Source organism: Mustela putorius, unplaced genomic scaffold (assembly GCF_011764305.1).
Source record: "Mustela putorius furo isolate JIRA1106 unplaced genomic scaffold, ASM1176430v1.1 tig00000129_pilon_pilon_pilon, whole genome shotgun sequence".
Lineage (NCBI taxonomy): Eukaryota > Metazoa > Chordata > Mammalia > Carnivora > Mustelidae > Mustela > Mustela putorius.
This window is the reverse complement of record NW_025421290.1, coordinates 13904089-13923029: the sequence shown is the minus strand read 5'-3', so window position 1 is coordinate 13923029 and position 18941 is coordinate 13904089. Positions and strand designations below refer to the sequence as shown.

Here is an 18941-nt window from a genome sequence, read left to right as displayed (position 1 = left end):
ATATAAAAGGGTCTTGACAGAAATCGATACTGACTCTGGACTGGGTTTTGCTTACCCAGTGGTAAATGCAAATGCTCAGAGTGCTATAAAAGAACTGGGACAGAAGATAGCATGCCAATTTAGACCAATGACTGTTCTTTCTTCAGACCAAAGAACATACTTGACAGCCCATAATGTCCAACAATGGTCATTAAGATATCCTCCTTAAGAGTAATAGCTTGATAAAGAATTGGAATGGATAATTAAAATACTGGTTGTCTAAAACAGGAAGATAAGTGCATAAAGGGCTGGTTTACACACCTTCATGAGAATGCTAACAGAGTGTGATCATGAGTGGGGCTAAAGGAATGTCCATAGATTTCTCTGTTTTTCTGGTGGCTGTGGGAAAGAATGCTGGTGTAACTATGCAGTTCCTGGTAAGGGAAGATGATGCTTGTATACCACTATCCTTTTTATTCTTCCCCACATTGCCTCAGCTTTTTTTTCCTACCTGATCATAGGACATGGCTACAACTGTAAGGGCTGGAAATGGGAATGATTCCTGAAAAAGAAACTATATGTTTCTAAACCTTCTGTCAGAATTCCTGAGGACCTGACAGGCCCCATCTGACAAAACTGTAGTTAACAGTGAATTTAGTTATATTTTCTAGGGGAAAAATATCCTACTACTAGTCTTGCATCTATCTATATAATCTCACCATATCCACACAGGAGTGGAGTGAGAGTAAAGTACTTGCTAAACTATTACTGTTGTCTACAATCTAGATCAGCATAGTGACCCTAACTATTGTCCCTTCCAAAGGTGGAAAAGTTTGGGTATAAATGGAGAGAAGAAGAAATATGGGTGAAGGAATTAATAAATATAACCTATTAATAAATAGGTTATATAATAAGTTATATAATGATGGAAATCCAGTGTTACATTAACACTTCAAAAGTGTCTTAGAAAATGAAACAAGATGGGATTGGGAGGGAGACAAACCATAAGTGACTCTTAATCTCACAAAACAAACTGAGGGTTGCCAGTGGGGAGGGGGGTTGGGAGAAGGGGGGTGGGGTTATGGACATTGGGGAAGGTATGTGCTTTGGTGAGTGCTGTGAAGTGTGTAAACCTGGTGATTCACAGACCTGTACCGCTGGGGGTAAAAATATATGTTTATAAAAAATAAAAAATTTTAAAAAAAGAGTCTTAGAGCAGGTGATACTATCAACTGATGAATGGATAAAGATGTGGTACCTGTATACAATGGAATATTGTTCAGGCATAAAAGAGAATAAAACCTGGCCATTTGCAATGATGTGGATGGAGCTAGAGTATATTATGCTAAATAAAATAAATCAGAGAAAGATAGATGCCATATGATTTCACTCATATGTGGAATTTAAGAAACCAAACAGATGAACATAGGGGAATAAAAGAAAGATGAAAAAAGAGAGGGAGGTGAGTGGGGTTTTCTGACATCAGTTCCTGAAATAGCTCCAGAGCCATGAAGTGAAAACAGTGTCTAGTTATTCATAACAAGTTTCTTTCAACCACACCTGAGTTTATATTAAAAGGTGACTTTTGGAAATTCCCTAAGGATGGGGGCTGTTTGCCAGGGAGCCAACTATGGTTAGAGGGTTGGAAGTTTCAGTCCTACCCCCTGAGCTCTGGAGAAGGGAGAAGGGCTACATGTTGAATCAGTCACCATTGGCCACTGATTTAATTAGTCATGCCTACTACATAGTGGAGACATCATATAAACCCAAAAGGAGGGGCTTCAGGAAGCTTCAGGTTGGTGAACACAAGGAGATGCTGGAAAAATGCTTTGCTCAGAGAGAGCATGGAAGTTCAATGCCCCCTCCTATATACGTTGTCCTGTGCCTCTCTTCCATCTGGTTGTTCCTCAGTTTTTTATCCTTTTATAATAAATCAGTAATCTAGTAAACAAATGTTTTCCTGAGTTCTGTGAGCTGCTCTAGCAAATTAAACCCAAGAAGAGGGTCATGGGAACCTCCTTTTGATAGCTGGTGAGTCAGAAGCGTAGGTGCCAACCTGGACTTGTGATTGGTGTCTGAAGTGGGGGCAGAGACAGCACTGTGGGACTGAGCCCTTAGCCCATGGGATCTGATCCTATCTCCAGATAGAGAGTGTCAGAATTCAGCTGAATTTTGGGTCAGAGAATTGCTTTTATTTGGAAAACTCATACATTTGGTGTCAGAAGTGTGATTATGGTGCAGTGTGAGAGTAAAGGAAACACACAGACATGGGTTTTCCTTTACATCTGGGTTTCCTTTTTGCTTCATGTATGTGGGACTTGGTGCTGGAAGCAGCAGAAATACAGAAAACAAGAGAAAACAAAAATTCACATGAACACCTGCTCTCTATAGTCAAAAGACTAGGAGAGGCGAAGCCTAATAAGCCAGAAAATTTTTAGACCAATAATGGGTCTACTCCAACCAAACTCCATGGAATAAATCTTGGTGCCATCTATACCTGTAAAAGCAGAATGGAAACAGAGACTTCCCTTCTTGCCTTGGTGGAAGAAGGCACCTCTCTTACTGAGCAAGCAGCTTGGACCTTCATCTTCTCCCAATAATAATGCACCTCCCCACACACACACAGGTGTTACTGGAGAATACTTGGGCAGCCTATTCTGCTTCCACCCAGTAAAATGGCAGGGCATTCATGAGGCATTTCTGACTGGGAAAAGAGTCAGTGGAGGCCTATGGGGACTATGAGCTTCTACCCTAACCTGGCAGGTAATAAAGCACATATCTCCAGGTTGTCAGCAGAGGCCAGGTGGGGGAATTTAGACTTCTGCCTTCCACGTGACAGCAACCTCACCTTACTTACAGTGACTAGTGACACTGACATACCATTTTTTTTGTTCACATATATTTTGCCTAAATATTAACTGTATTTTTCTAGGAAATAGGAAGCTGGCTTTAGACCCAAGAGAATGGTGGGGCTTCAGAACAGTTTTCTATCCTGTCCCATAAAATTGTACTCTTTAAGTTTTTAGGCACTGAATTCAGTGGGTACAAATGTAGGCAACATCTTCCCTTTCCTGCCGTCTCAATTTAGATGAGAACTGGCTAAAGGAGAAAATTTTAAAACCCAGATCTAAAATGTGCTTGGGAGACCTCATATGAGTGAGAAGGCAATGTTCAAAATGATTATGGCCTTTGGATATATGAATTGAATTGAACCAAATGCTATGAATCATAAAACGGCTTACAATTGAGATTCCATCCAAAGCTTTCAGTTCTGGAAGATGAAATATTACAAACAACCGGTAGTTTTCTTGATTCCATACAATAATATTTCCATACAGGTCAAGAATGACCAGGTTGCATAAACCCTGGGTAATAAAAGCACATACCTTTAAAGTTATATCCATATATCTCTATCTCTGTCTCTACATCTCTCTCTCTCTCTCTACACACATATATACATGCATATCCATCTACTTACACACAAAGATATACATCTCCCTACATCTATATATATATAGATATATATATATACATACATATATATATAGAGAGAGAGCAAGTTTTTTTCTCCTTAGTAGTTTAACCATCCTTGAATTTTAATATTTGAATTACTCAGTCATCACTTCATAGTGATTTCAGTGTACATTTAGTGATATACATAGTGATTTAAGTATATATTTTATTGTAGGAGTTATCCTTGCAGACCAGAAAGTTCGATTTTTGTACAATATTTCAGTGGTATGTGTTAAATGATCAGAATCTCTTTTAGGATGCTGCTGCTAAATATATTACTACCAGTAGTAAAGACATAGAGGGAACTTTGCTAAGGTTAAAACCATATGCTTTGTTTATGGAATACTGTCCAATTAAATAGTATGCATGTGTGTATATAGATGTAACAGGAATAAAAAACACTGCCTTCTGATGAGTGATGTTATTCTATCTTCTGAGAGAGTAGCAGAATTCATCTTAAGGGAAAATGGCATTCTTATTAGACAGGAAATTTTGATGTGCCTTTGTTGTGCAGGAAGAGCCTAGAGTAGAGGGGGATGGGAGAGTTAGTTAGGACAAGCTGGAGAAACACTACTCTGCATCACTATGTATGGTTTATTTTTGTTGCACCTATCACTAACCAGGTGGTCTCTGCAGCTTTAGAAGTAGTAGTTGTATTGGGGGAGTAGGAAGGGAGAAGACTGAACACAAGGAAAGATAGGAAACAAATGAAAGTTTCTGGTAGAAGGTAAAATCCTGGCGATATGATATCAGTAAAAGGTAAAGAGGTCATCACGAGAATCCCAGTGATAGGGAATGGCCACTGAACTTTAGAAACAGTGAAGTCACACAATGGATTTCAAGTGAATTCCTCTTCTGTGCTGTAGTTAAATCTCCATTTTATGCAACTCTTCAGAAAAGCCTGTTTTACAGTAGCTTTGACATAGATGTTTTGTTGGAAGAATTAAAGAGACAAAATTAGGCAAAGTCAGCCAGAAAGAGTTGGAGTCACCAGTAAGAACAGTTAAGTAAGTGAGAGATAATCAAGAGTTCCTCTGAGAACAGGAAATGTTAAAGATTCTTACTCCCCAACCAGACTGGGTAATCCTTGGAAATACTGAGGAAGGCACTAGTTAGAAGGGGTGGGGCTTGAATATTTTATTTGTACTAAAAAAAAAAAAAATTTTTTTCCCTAAGTAGGTTGTCAACTTGGGTATGTTACATATATGTATGTTTTTATATATGTATAAATTGAATGCAAGTATATTTTAGTAAACCTTATTGTTCTTGATTTTTATTTTTTTAAAATGTTTTCCAAATCCTATACATTGAACATGCATTATTTTCATAATATAAAGAAACAATACATATTTTAAAGAACAAAAACATTACCACCCCAGTCACCTTTAAATTGTAGATCTCCTGATTGAGAGCAATATAGTTATTGCTTATGTATAATTCAATCAGAGTAATAGCTTTTTGTAAACCACTCAATGAAGTAATTCTGTTGTTCTCAAGAGAAAGGAAGTGAAGATGAAGCAAGTTATCAAAGGTGTGTTTTTCCAGACCAGTGAGAAGATTATTATTTATGCTGAGGCGGGTTAACTTAGTCAGCTTGGAAATGCCTAGAAAAATAAGTAAATTCAAGAAAAGATTCAGATAGGATAGAAAAGTTAATTAAAAAAAATAACTGACAGGCTGCCTTACTTTTTACAGACTGTATATTATTAGCTATTGTTGTTTTAGTTTTTGTTTAAGAAGGATATAATGTGTATAAAGTCCCAGCTAATAAATTCCAGTTTGGGATTTCTAAGTAGACTCAGTCTTTGAGGTTTTAAGGGAAGGTATTATGTAGGAAATATTGAATGTTGCTTTCAAATGAACTTCAAATGATATAATTAAGATTTTCACTATCATAGTAACACAAAGCTCAAAAAAAAAAAAAAAAACAGCCCCCATTTTAAAACAGTAAAGGTAAGGAAGTAGATACAACACTTTGTAAAGTATTCCTCATTGTGGCATCATTCGTATTAAAAGGAATCATTTGGCCTAATTCTACCTTTGTGTACTTAAAAGTACTTTAAGACAGAACTTTAGAATATGTCACCTCTTATCACAATCTAACTCTTATGTACGCTGTGTATTGGAGATACTTTTTTAAAAAAAATTTTTCAATTTATTTATTTTCAGAAAAACAGCATTCATTATTTTTTCACCACACCCAGTGCTCCATGCAATCCGTGCCCTCTATAATACCCACCACCTGGTACCCCAACCTCCCAATCCCCGCCACTTCAAACCCCTCAGATTGTTTTTCAGAGTCCATAGTCTCTCATGATTCACCTCCCCTTCCAATTTACCCCAACTCCCTTCTCCTCTCTAACACCCCTTGTCCTTGGAGGTACTTTTTAAGTGTAGGTAGGATGGTGGATAAGGTGAAAGATGAGAACTTTGGAGTCAGAGTTGGTTTCAAATGTGTAACTTCTAGATTTGGGACCATAAGCATATTATGTAAAATTTTGTAACCTCTGTGCCTCATTTCCCTCATCCATAAAAAGGATGTACTTTAGGGAGCCTGCCTGGCTCAACTGGTTGGGCATCCAACTCTTGATCTCAGCTCAGGTCTTAATCTCATGGTTGTTAAGTTCAGGCCCCATGTTGGGCGTGGAGCCTTCTTAAAACAAAACAAAACAAAACAAAAAAAAACATACCGAAATCTGCTTCTAAGGGGTTATGGAATCAAATGGAATGGCACTTGAAAAACATCAGTTACAGCTTTTGACAAATAATTTGTTTTCAGTACATTTTGTCCTTGCTGGCCTTTCACATAAGCCTTCATCATGAGACTATGTAAGCTGAAAGTAAACTGATCCAGCAAGTAGGATAAAACCATTAAGGCAAAAATCCTTAGATGGATATTAAACCTATCTGTGTCTGGAGAAAATAAGAGAAATAAACTTTAGTGAGATAAAACTATTACCTCTGAAAAGGGGGTATAGGAAAAATACAGGTTGGAGGATTCTTCTCTGCAGTGAGATTATGGATGGGAATAAGAAGGAAACCCAGTTCTCATTTATACATACAAAACAAAACTAACACCCTATAGTATGGGAATGGAAGACAAGTGACAGATCCAAAGACAAATCTCTGAGCTACCCCTGGGTTTATTCAAATGAAATCTACAGAGGAGAAGCCTTTGTGAAGGACACTTTCACTAAGTGTCCCAAGTGATTCTTGTGATCAAGCAAGTTTTAGAAGCAGATTTCAGAGCCACCAAAATAAAGTATAACTAATGTTATACATGCTGTTTTTTAAAGATATTTAGAACTTGCTTTTGTATATGTAATTTTTTGAAACAGAATTTTCTAGTTTATGAAAATGCACACACACGTGCTGAAAAGGACCCAATTCAAAAGTGAGTAAAGTATAAATTCTCTTCCAGTCATGATTTCCAATTCTTACCTTCTCTTCTTGACAAGACAATCTTGTTAGCAAAATGTACAACCAGAAATATTCTATACCCAGATAAATCCCACATTAGTAAAGTTGCTTGATAGTACTTTGTATGGGTCCCTATAAAAGGTTATATAGTACATTTGATTTTCAACCTCTAGAGAATAAAGTTTTCATTTTTTTTTTAAGTTTTCACATTTCCAAATGTAACCTTAATTCCATATTTTGAAAAATGAACTGGGCTGTTTTATCTTTTTCAAAAGCATACCACACTCATTCATTTATTTTTCCCACTCTGTAGATATTAATTACTGCCTGTTTTGTTATGTACTAGGTTTGGTAATAGGTGGTAAACATTGGCAGAGAGAGAAGGAAGTCAGAGGAGGTGCAAGTCGGCTAGCAAGGCGCGTTATGCATAGCAACGAGTCACAGAGCCCATCAGTAGATGTGCAGAATGCTCTGACCCAAACCTTGTTGGAATTTCTCTAGACATCTTCCTCCTCAGACTCAGAAATTCTGTCCTCAGTGTTATTCATTTTTTGCTCTTGTTAATTAGATGTTTATTTTTTAAGATTTTCAAATTCTCACATACCTTCTATCTTTGAGATACAGTTTCCATCCAATGTGAGCTCTTCCAAGTTAACACAGGATTCCAAGCCTTCCATTTTAGTGAGACTATTGTTGCTAAATGATGCCCATTTCAAATTTTCCAATTTTTCTAAATTTGTGATTTCAAAGAGATGTTGCCCATCTAAATTTAAAGCAGTTATCTGTAGAATAGTTCATATTTTATGTTACTTCCGAATCTTATCAATAAATTCAGTGCTACAAAAAGGCTAATGAAATAATTTCAAATGTGGGAAGTGATATCAAAGGAATTCCTTCAGGAACTAAAGACATAGTGAAACTTACAAAAGAGTAAGATTTGACAAGATTATAACTCCAAGGGGGACTTATATGGTTTTATGACACTGTGCTGTGTCAGATTCCCACCAAAGTGAATGACTTGTCCCAGCTGCTGGGAGTGCTGTTGGCGGAAAGCCTTCAGCTGTCGGCACCTTCCGGGACAGTCTCAGCTGCAGAGAGCTCCCTTGCCCAAGGTCACGCTCCTTCCCAGGCTGGCCCATATCCAATGATGAAGGGATTCAAAGTCCTGGCCATCTCAGCCCAACCTGGGGCAAATTTAAAGAGTCATTCAATTCCCAGTCTCACTGTGGGGTCCGCCCAGGTCACTGGGCCTACATCACAGCTAAATATCTGTATATAGCTGGTAGTAAAAATAATGTATGATGCTTTGTGCAGCAAAAAGAAGCTGGTGGTGCCCTCTAACTCTTCCCTTTATCCTCAGTTGAATTCTGACCAGTTCCCCTAGTACTGTGCCAAGATTCTTGGTTTCTTTTACATTGCCACCCAAACTTTTGGCTTGATCTCTGGTTCTGAGCTTTCAAATTTGCTTGCTTATTTTGATGTATTATCAAAACCTACCCTTTGGTCTTGCAGTGTACCTTTATTCTAAATCTCCTGTTCTGTGGTGACCACGATTAAGGCGTAATCCCTGTGACATCAATGTTGACAACTTGACTTCCTTGTGTAATTTTAATTTGACTCTTCCAGTTTTCTGCCCCTTACCTATCTGTACCTCTTTATGATACACAGACCAAAGCTGATTAAAATCAATTGAAGTTAGGGGCGCCTGGGTGGCTCAGTGGGTTAAGCCTTCATCTCAGGTCATGATCCCAGGGTCCTGGGATCCAGCCCCACATTGGGCTCCCTGCTCAGCAGGAAGCCTGCCTCCCCCTCTCTCTCTGCTTGCCTCTCTGCCTACTTGTGATCTCTGTCAAATAAATAAATAAAATCTTTAAAAAAATCAATTGAAGTTAAACTTTTATATTAGGTTTAATAGAATTAGCTGTTACCTTCAAGTACCAGTTTCCACTCAGATGTAAATGTGGTCCTAACTTTGAAATCTGTGTCAGAATTTTGGCAGAAGGCCATATGCTAAGTATCCGTGGTCTCTCTTCTTTAGTACCAGAATGCCGTAAGAGAGAGAACTAATAAAATAAAAAACACATGATGAATAGAAGAAATGACATATAGCAGGTCATTTATATATAGTTTAAAGTATTGTTTCCTAGATGAGTGGCCCAATGAATAATTTTTAAAATTTAAATATATATAAATATAAAATATAATACAGACATAAATTTTATATTAAAATGTAATATATTTAAAATATATTAAATATTCTAATTAATTTAATCATTCATTATTTATATTATTTTATATTCATAATCATAATATAATAATCATAATTATAATTATATCTATATAATTTATATGACTTATTTATTATATGTTACATATTATATTATTACATTTTATTATGTTATAATTGTATATGAATAATATAATTTATAGAATTCTATATAATTATATAACACAAAATAATTATAAGTATATTTAATATATTTTATATTTATATAGAATTATAATTATGCATAATTATAATTATTAAAATTAAAAATAATTATTAATCTAAAATGAAAATAATTTAAATAAATAAATTTAATTTAAAAATAATTAATTTACTTAATAATTAAATATATTAAAATATAAATAAATATAAAAAATTTAAAATATAACATTTTATTTGCCTTAAAAATATTTTCAATATCTAGATATACTTTATGTATTTTACCTTTTATTTTAGCAGATATTTAACCATTACAAAATAAAATTTATAGAACTATGAAAGCTGTAATACAAACATCCTTATAATCCATCCATTAAGCAAGTTTCAGAGCTGGAATATTCCTCCTATCCTGGAAGCACCCTGTGTGCCCCATTTTAACCCTTTCCCTCTCCTTCCCCTTAGAACCCATCATTCACCTCATGTGAATCAATCAATGTCCTAAGAAGCAAATGATCTCAAATATGTTTGTGCTCATAAATATCATTTAGTCTTACACATACTGGAACCTTGTATAAATTGAATAATAAATATGGGTTCTTCTATGATTTGCTTTTTTGCTCAATATTGTGTTCATGAGATTGAGATTCATGTGCGCTGCTGTATGTAGTGGTAGTTCATTCATGGGTCATTGCTAGACAGTATTTCCTTACCAATTCTCCCATCAATGAGCACTGGAGCTGATTTCAGTTTTTCACACTGTTGTTACGAATATTCTTGACTCCTGCTGCATACATGCAAGAGTTCCTTTAGAGTTTATACAACTTGGGGGTTATAGGGAAAGTATATATTCAGCTTTCCTAGATAATGCCAAAATATTTTCCAAAGTGGTTATACCACCTGCCACTTCTACTTCAAACTAGATATTGTCAGGCTTTAAAACTTTCACCAACTTGTGACTCTCAATTGGTAGATTGTGTGGTTTTAATGTTCATTTTCTTGAATACTAGTGCAGTAGAGCATCTTCTCCTGTGATTTGGCTATTCTGATTTCCTCTCCAGTATCTTTTGCCTATTTTTCTGTTTGATTGGTTGTCTTTTTTCTGATATATAAATAATATCTTTTGTCAGTTAGATGTGTTGCAAAATTTTCCCCCCAGTATGTAGCTTGTTTTTTTTTCCCCCTATGGTGTGCCCTGTAAGGAACAGATATATTAATTTCAATGTAGACACATCCAGTCTTTTATATTTATGCCCTTAGTTTCTTGTGTAATAAATTCTTTCCTCATTCACGGTCATAATGACAATCTCTGTTCCTAATTCTAAAACTTTCTTGATTTTTGACTTTTATAGTGAAGTCCTTGATGTACTTGTCCCAGTGCCTCTTATTGACAAGACTCTCTGATCCGTAAAGGCAGCTCTGTTGGGTTATCAAGTTTTCATGTATATATGGGTCTATAGTAGGTCTTTATGTTCTGTTCTCTCGGTCTGTACCAAATCTACATTTTTTTAAGTAGACTCCACACCCAGCATGGAGAACAGTGTGGAGCTTGAACTCATGACCCTGAGATCAAGACCTGAGCTGAAATCAACAGTCAGACACTTAACTGATGGAGCCACCCAGGGGCCCCAATTCTGCATTGTCTTAAAGGATTTTAGTTAGTTTTGATTTCCGGTAGAGTAAAACCCCAAATCTTCTTGAGGAATTAATTATATTTTTAGAAACAAAAAAGTTCCTGTCATTTTGAATAGATCCTAAATTAAACAATACATTAAGGAATTAATAGTCAAATATTCTAACAAAAACTAAACAGCTAGAGAACTAGAGTAAATATATTTAAGATGAAGCTACTTTGGCCAAAGTATAGCATTCTTAATCTGGATAATATGCACATTCCCCATGCCCCCAAGTTAATGGGGTGTGTGTGTATGCGTGCAAGCGCTTTAGCCACACACACATATATAATATCAGTACTAGGTAGGCAATTCACTAAGTGCTTTATCAAGGCTTCCAAGCTTACCTTATCCATAGAAGGTTGTTTATTTTCATGCAGGTTCTAGAAAGGACTCTGATAAGTTCAAGTTGATAGGGAAAAAACAGTTACCCTAGAGGCATTTTTGTGGATTTTTGGGGTAGTGTGCAGGGATAAGAATCCATGCAACCAGTTGGTATTTAAATGGGATATATTTAAACGAAAAAAGTTAAAGTGGTATGAATTGTATATATTAACTGATTTTTTATTAGAACACTAAGAGAGGATATAGAATCTTAACAAAAAGCAAGAGTATGGAAAATTTAATTTGTATATTCTAAGTAGCAAATATATTAAACAGTAAAATCCAACCTGAGTAATCTTTGTTCCAGTAATAAATTTCATAGCTGCTGTTGCTTCTTCTTCAGAAATGAGGAGTCCATCTAAATGAGTAAGAGTCTTTAATCTGCCAATAACACTCAACCTTAATGTGGCTGGCTTGGGAAAAATAACAAAAAGTTAATTTTTACAAAACATTACATATGTTATGGCATAGAAAGGAGTGCTTTTTCATTCCTTCCCATGTAATTCAAAATTATGTATTTCCCACTATTAGCTATATCTACAAATAAGGGCTTAACTTAGTTCTTTAATAACTGAATTTAAGTTATATTTAAGAACTGATCTGTTTTGTTTGAAGGTGGGTAGCTCTACTCTTATGAAGGAAGGGAAGTCCTGTAAGCTGTTGAAAAGTGTGGTGAAAAGTGTTCAGAGAACGGCAGTGCCTCCCAGTTATCTAGATAAGCAGTTACTCAGCTCTGTGTGCATTTCTATCTGGATCTCTAGCTGTTGACATCCAGTTTGGCAACAGGAAGAGAGCTGTATAATGACCAGGCACATTTTGGGTATGGTCTGTCAAAAGAAAAATATCCTTCAATTTTTCTGAGCAGAAAAGAAAAAAATACAACAATGTAAACATAGTAATATGGCAATTTAATAGAACCATCATTAGCCTCTTTTCAAAATGTTGAACAGTCTTATATACATTTTTGAAAAGCAAGGAAAGGAGGATTCTTGCAATTATAAAATTGGGGCATTTTTTAAATACTTGGGGATACCCTTAAACATAATCATTGAATACTGAAATTTCTTAGCATGAATCTGTGTATCTTTGTGATAAGGAAAAAAGTAGCGTTCAATCAAATTTCCCTTTATAGCAGAACATAAGCCTTTATAATACAGGTTTATCAGGGGAAGTGATAAACTGATTCCCTCCTTAATGATGTCTCTCTTATTGTATTCTATTATTCTTTTTTTTAAAGATTTTATTTATTTAAGTGTGATTGGGTTATGAACACTGGGGAGGGTATGTGCTATGGTGAGTGCTGTGAAATGTGTAAGCCTAATGATTCAGACCTGTACCCCTATGGCAAATAATATATTATATGTTAATAAAAATAATTTAAAAAAGAAAAAGAAAAAAAAAGATTTTATTTATTTATTTGTCAGAGAGAGAGAGAGAGCACACAAGCGGGGGGGGGGGTGGCAGTCAGAGAGAGAAGGCAGCTCCCTGCTGAGCCAGGAGCCCTATGTGGAACTTGATTCCAGGACCCTGGGGTCATGACCTGAGCTAAAGGCAGACGCTTAACCGATTGAGCCACCCAGGTTCCCACATTCTATTATTTTTGGTCCCATGCCTCATTACAGTAGGTTCTAGCACACTAAACTATATAAACTCTCTCAAGGTTTGCAAATGGCAATAGTATCTAATACTCTTAAAGCCACAGTACTCTCAAACTAGTAAAAGCTTATTAAAAAAAATCTTTTAATAACATTTGATTCATTTGATCACTACCCTACACTAAATTAAAGTTATGAGATACAAATCATTCTAATAAAACAAAGATAGTTTGTCTATTTCTGGCTATTACTGGATAGTAATGAGAAACTGGCTTTGAAATAAAAATGATCATTTGCTTTTTATAAACATATCTGCTACCTACCTTTTGCCATGGATTATGCCGAATATCAAGAGTAAGAAGGCTTGTGGTGTGTTTGCATAACATATTTATTTCATCACCGGATTTTTTCAGTTGATTCCAGCTTAAGTCTAAGTGCTTCAGTTTCATCAGACCTCTAAATCCTTCTAGGGTTATCACATGGTTATGACTTGCATCCAAATATTCAAGGTTATACTGCAACACATACAAATAGAAGTGGTGCTAAAAAGGGTCACAGCTGGTATTTACAGAGTTCTTTTCTTTATGATTCACTAAGTTCTTTGTATGTATTTCTTTATATGTAATTCTTACAGAAAACCTACACAGTAGATACACTGCAATTATGGTATCAACATATGGTATCAACAATACAGGTATTTTATTTTTAGAATGCTCTTAATTCTCAGTTCACTCTTGTAATGTGGAGTGACAGTGTTTGTTTTCATAGAACAGAAGGCAGAGACTAACTGACAAGACAGGTTGGCCCCAACAAACAAGGAATTACTGTTCTTACTATCTGGACTTCTGGTAGCCTGGCTAAAAAAAGTTTCATTTTTAGAGGTAGAAATTAAACCTATTCTATAATTCTCATTTTTAAAAGTACATGACTTTTAATAACTTAAAAATCATTAAACTAATATATGGTCTATGTTGGAAATTTGGGAAATGTAGTAAATAAATTAAAAGAAAAATAGAAAAAACATGTAATTCTGAACTTAGAAGGAACCACTGAGAACATTGTTTTTTTAATTATATGTGCAAATATTTTCCTTACAAAAAACAGGTTGTATTATATAGAGATTTGTATCCCTTTGGGTGTTCACACATCATTAAGTATTCTTCAAAATGGTTTTTCATGATTGTATAATATTTCAATAAGTGAACTGTTAGGATCATTTTTAAAGATTTACTATGAACAATTATGTGGCTTCTAATTGTTGGCAGCACTGCAACAAAGATCCATGATTGTGATAATTAAACTGAGACTCTTTTATTTTTTCAGAAAAGATTTTTAGAAGTGGGATTATAAGTTTTAAGGATTTCTATATTAAGATTTTTTTAACTTTTTTTTTTTTTTTTTTAAGTAGGCTCCATGAATGGTGGGGAGCCTAACACAGGGCTCAGACTCATGACCATGACCTGAGATCAGGAGCTGGACACTCAACCAACTGAGCCATGCAGGCATCCCTATATTGTTAAGATTTTTGATAAATACTGCTAAATAATTTTCAAGGAAGTTTGTACCAATTTTTTCTTCCAACAGTAGGATATGGGAATGCACATTTTCTTAAATACCCACCAGTTCCACCTGCTTTATTTTAATTTATATTGCTTATTACCAGTGAAGTTGAACATCTTTCCATGTGTTTGTATTAGCTATTTTTAAATTTTCATTTTTGTTTATTGTGTTTCTTGTCTTTAGCCATTTATCTATTTAGATCTTCACCTAATTATTTGTAAGAAGTCTTTAAGACTTAATTTGTTACTTTATTTGTTGCAAATAAAATTTTCTTTTAAGGTATATACTAATTCAGACCTAGAAAAAAGAAGAGAACTTTAAGAAGACGTTTTGCAACACATTTTTTTCTCACTTAATGCTTTTATTTTTTTAAAATTATTTTTATTAACATATAATGTATTATTTTCCCCAGGGGTACAGGTCTTTGAATCATCAGGCTTACACATTTCACAGCACCCACCATAGCACATACGTTCCCCAATGTCCATAACCCAGCCACCCTATCCTTCCCTTCCCACCCCACTGCAACCCTCTGTTTGTGTTGTCAGGTTAAGAGTCTCATGGTTTGTCTCCCTCCTGATCCCATCTTGTTTGCAACATATTTTTTAAAATAAAAGGTAATATTACTATAGATTAACAGTGAACTTGATATCTTTATAGGTAATTCAAAACAGTTGTTTGAATTCAGCATAGAATTAATCACTGCTATAGTTCATGTTCTTGGAAAAGCAGTTATTACAGTGGTTCAGGTTGCAGAAGTTGAATGTACCGATTTAAAAAAAAATCTTTTTTTTCCCCTTTCATTCATTTTTTTTTGAAAAATTTTTTGAAAGATCATTAAAATCTTTCAAAAAATTCCTGGAAACCAAATAATGTTACTGACTTTTTATTCTCATAAAAAAGCATAGTAAAACAAACAAACAAACAAACAAACATATAATCATTTGCTATCATAATTTCTTGAACAAAAGGATATTTGATAGTATTTTTTAAAAAGATTTTTTTAATTTATTTGACAGAGAGAGAGATCACAAGTAGGCAGAGAGGTAGGCAGAGAGGCAGGCGGTGGGGGGGGGAAGCCAGCTCCCCGCCGAGCAGAGAGCCCGATGTGGGGTTCGATCCCAGGACTCTGGGATCATGACCTGAGCCGAAGGCCGAGGCTTAACCCACTGAGCCTCCCAGGCACCCAATATTTGATAGTGTTAAGGACATAATCTTAGAACAGTCTTTAAAATGAAATCAATTTGGCTTTATAAAAATTTATTACATGGCCTGTCTTCTCCCAATTTTCATCATAAAGTGGTAAAAACTTGTCCCAAATTCTGGCATTTGAATGTAGACTAGCATTTTGGAACCATACATCATAAAATGTAACTGCCTTCTTTCCTTGAAAATGGGGGTGGGATCTCAATTTTTCTATTCCCAAAGATATAAAACAGACTCTATGAACATAGCTGTTCATAGAAGAGTACTTTCAGTTTTTGTAGAGGGGTTTCTTTCTTAATATTTCTTGTGCTTCAGTTTGTCATTCTTAAATTCCAGTACAGTACAGCCAACTTACAAAGATTAAAACTCACAATACCTCTTTTAAAAATTCTTAGGGGTAATGGTTCATTCTCTAAATATAAATTAGCTCTCTCTAGGTTATCACTTTAGCAATAAATTTTTCATTAGAAAAGACAAGACAGAAGTATTGTCTCAATAAAAAATTAGGCACATAATCTAGATTAAGATTGCAAATAGCTATACATATTTGTCTTTCCCTGGCCAACTCTGACTGTGGTGGAGCTATTTTCAGAGGAAAAAAATCTCTTCCTGTTCCTTTCTCTTAGATACTCTCCTTTCTTGATAGTTCAGGTGACTGAATGATAAACATGAATCTTAGGACTTTTTAATTTATCTTGTAAGGATGTCTTGCTTAGGCTTTTAAAAAAAAACCATATAGTATATATATTTTCCCTACCATTAACGAAGGCCAAGTCTTCCATTATATAAACAGTGTTAGGTTGGGTGTTTTAATTTAAAAGTCAAGACCAGGATGATAAATACTTAAAAACAATACATTTACTTTCTGGAACTTAGTAGAAGTAACTTCTAGCATGCAAGTGGATTATGGAAACTCTCCATGTTAGAGACATGCTTAAGGAAAATGACAGTAAAAATGAAATATCTTAAAGGCAACTTAAAAAATGTAGAAGACAATAGGAATGACAGGTGAGTGATTAAACTAGATCATAACCTTTTGTAATGCCACGGTAACCATAAATCACATTAAACACACATGCAAAGCTCACTACTGGAGAATAAAGAGGCAGAGGCAGCATAGGTTTTCAATCTCTGAATCCCCACATGAAAACAGAATAAACTGATAAAAACCCAAATTCTACGGACAAGATTTATAACCAAGTTACATGACAGGGTGTCCCCATAAGCCCCCAAAGAAGCTGTAGGATAAACCACCAACAACCACAAGACCTACATGGTATCCATGTCTATGTGAGAGGAAGAAGGAAGCATCAGGGCAGTATCTGATGGACCTGAGAACAATAGAGCCTCCAAATAGTCAGCCAGTGTTTACTGGAAAGTAAGGCAACAAATCTGAGTACAGCTGGAAGGAGTTTTGCATGGGATGAGTGCATGGGACCCATCAGAGAAAGATCTGAAGCAACTGGAGCAATCTAACACTTATGAACCTTAAAACTGCCCCACCAGGGCTCCCTTCTAGAATAGAATCCTTCTCAAAGAAGAAACTGTTGAGGCTAAGGCAAAAATGAAACAGGATAAGGACAAAAAAGGCAAAAATGAGAGACAGAGAGAGAGAGAGAGAGAAAATAGAAGAGAGGAATAGAGTCAGGAAATCTCAGAAAAGAAGCACTACAATTTTTTTTAAAGCACATATAAACAAGAGGGAGATCTGTGAAGGTAGGAAAGCTTTCTCAAACCCCAGTTTATTTTCAAAGTTTAAAAAAGTAATTTCACTAAAAAATCAGCAAAAGAAAAGTATTGAGATCCAATCCCAGGCAAAGCTAGGAGTGCGAGGGAGGCGGAAGGAGGTGGGGGTGCGGAGAGAGAGAGAGGGAGAGACATTGCTGTGGGCAATAAAAGTACACCAGAAAGATATGCTCAGAAATTTAAGATTATTAACTTACTATTTTAAAACAAGCAAAAAGATGTTAAGAAAGCTTCAAAATATAAGATAACAACATAAATCTGGATTAGAAATATTCAGAAGTGAGATGAAAGAGCCCATAAAAGAATTTGAAATTAAATAAGAACATTTTAGAAACAAAGACTAAGTAGTCAAACACAAAAACTAGTAAATACAATAGATAATCGCTTTAAGAGACAGAGAAGGTATAAAAAAGGGAAGAATTGTAAAATCAAATTAATTTAAAATTTTAAACCACAATGAAATACCACCAGTTAGAATGGCCAAAATTAACAAGAAAGGAACAACAAATGCAAGGATGTGGAGAAAGGGGAACCCTCTTACACTGTTGATGGGAATGCAAGCTGGTACAGCCACTCTGGAAAACAATATGGAGGTTCCTCAAGATGTTAAAAATAGAGCTATCCTATGACCCAGCAATCGCACTACTGGGTATTTATCTCAAAGATACAAATGTAGTGATCTGAACGGGCACCTGCACCTCACTGTTTCATTGCAGTAATGTCCACAATAGTCAAACTGTGGAAGGAGCCAATATGTCCTTCAACAGGTGAATGGATAAAGAAGATGTGGTTCAAATATACAAGGGAATGTTAATCACCCAATCAGAAAAGATGAATACCTACTATTTACATCGATGTGGATGAAACTGGAGGTTATTATGCTGAGTGAAATAAGTCAATCAGAGAAAGACAAGTTATCACATGGTTTCACTCACTTATGGAATTTAAGGAATAGTGCAGAGGACCATAGAGGAAGGGAGGGAAAACTTAATGGGAAGAAATCAGAGAGGGAGACAAACCATGAGGGACTCTGGACTCTGGGAAACAAGCTGAGGGTTACAGAAGAGAGGGGGCTTGGGGATGGGGTAACTGGGTGATGGGCATTAAGGAGGGCACATGATCTGATGAGCATTGGGTGTTCTATGCAACTAAAGAATCACTACATCAAAAGCTAATGATGTACTATATGTTGGCTAATTGAACTTAATAAAAACATTTTTTAATTAAGAGATAAAAAAGACTTGGGAGAAAGTGACAAAGAGCGAAGATAGATAAAGATTCAATGTATGAATAAGGTGAGGCCCTGAAAAAAAAAAATAAAAACCCTACAAGGAAACAGAAAAATGGCTAAAAACTTCCAGGTTAGAAAAAGAAAAGAACGGGGCACCTGGGTGGCTCAGTGGGTTAAGCATTTGCCTTCAACTCAGGTCATGATCCCAGGGT

The 18941-nt window shown here is 35.4% G+C and overlaps 1 protein-coding gene across 1 annotated transcript in view; it reads right to left on the bottom strand.

The window, feature by feature from the left end:
• LRRC9 (leucine rich repeat containing 9) overlaps positions 1 to 18941 on the bottom strand; it is a 143302-nt gene that overhangs the window by 69169 nt on the left and 55192 nt on the right. Inside the window, exons 18-23 of the mRNA XM_045074580.1 lie at positions 13310 to 13501; positions 11679 to 11804; positions 8841 to 8975; positions 7517 to 7694; positions 4876 to 5096; positions 3222 to 3344 (exon numbers count right to left, since the gene is read on the bottom strand). Of these exons, the coding sequence (XP_044930515.1) occupies positions 3222 to 3344; positions 4876 to 5096; positions 7517 to 7694; positions 8841 to 8975; positions 11679 to 11804; positions 13310 to 13501 (975 nt within the window). The remainder of the gene's footprint in view (positions 1 to 3221; positions 3345 to 4875; positions 5097 to 7516; positions 7695 to 8840; positions 8976 to 11678; positions 11805 to 13309; positions 13502 to 18941) is intronic.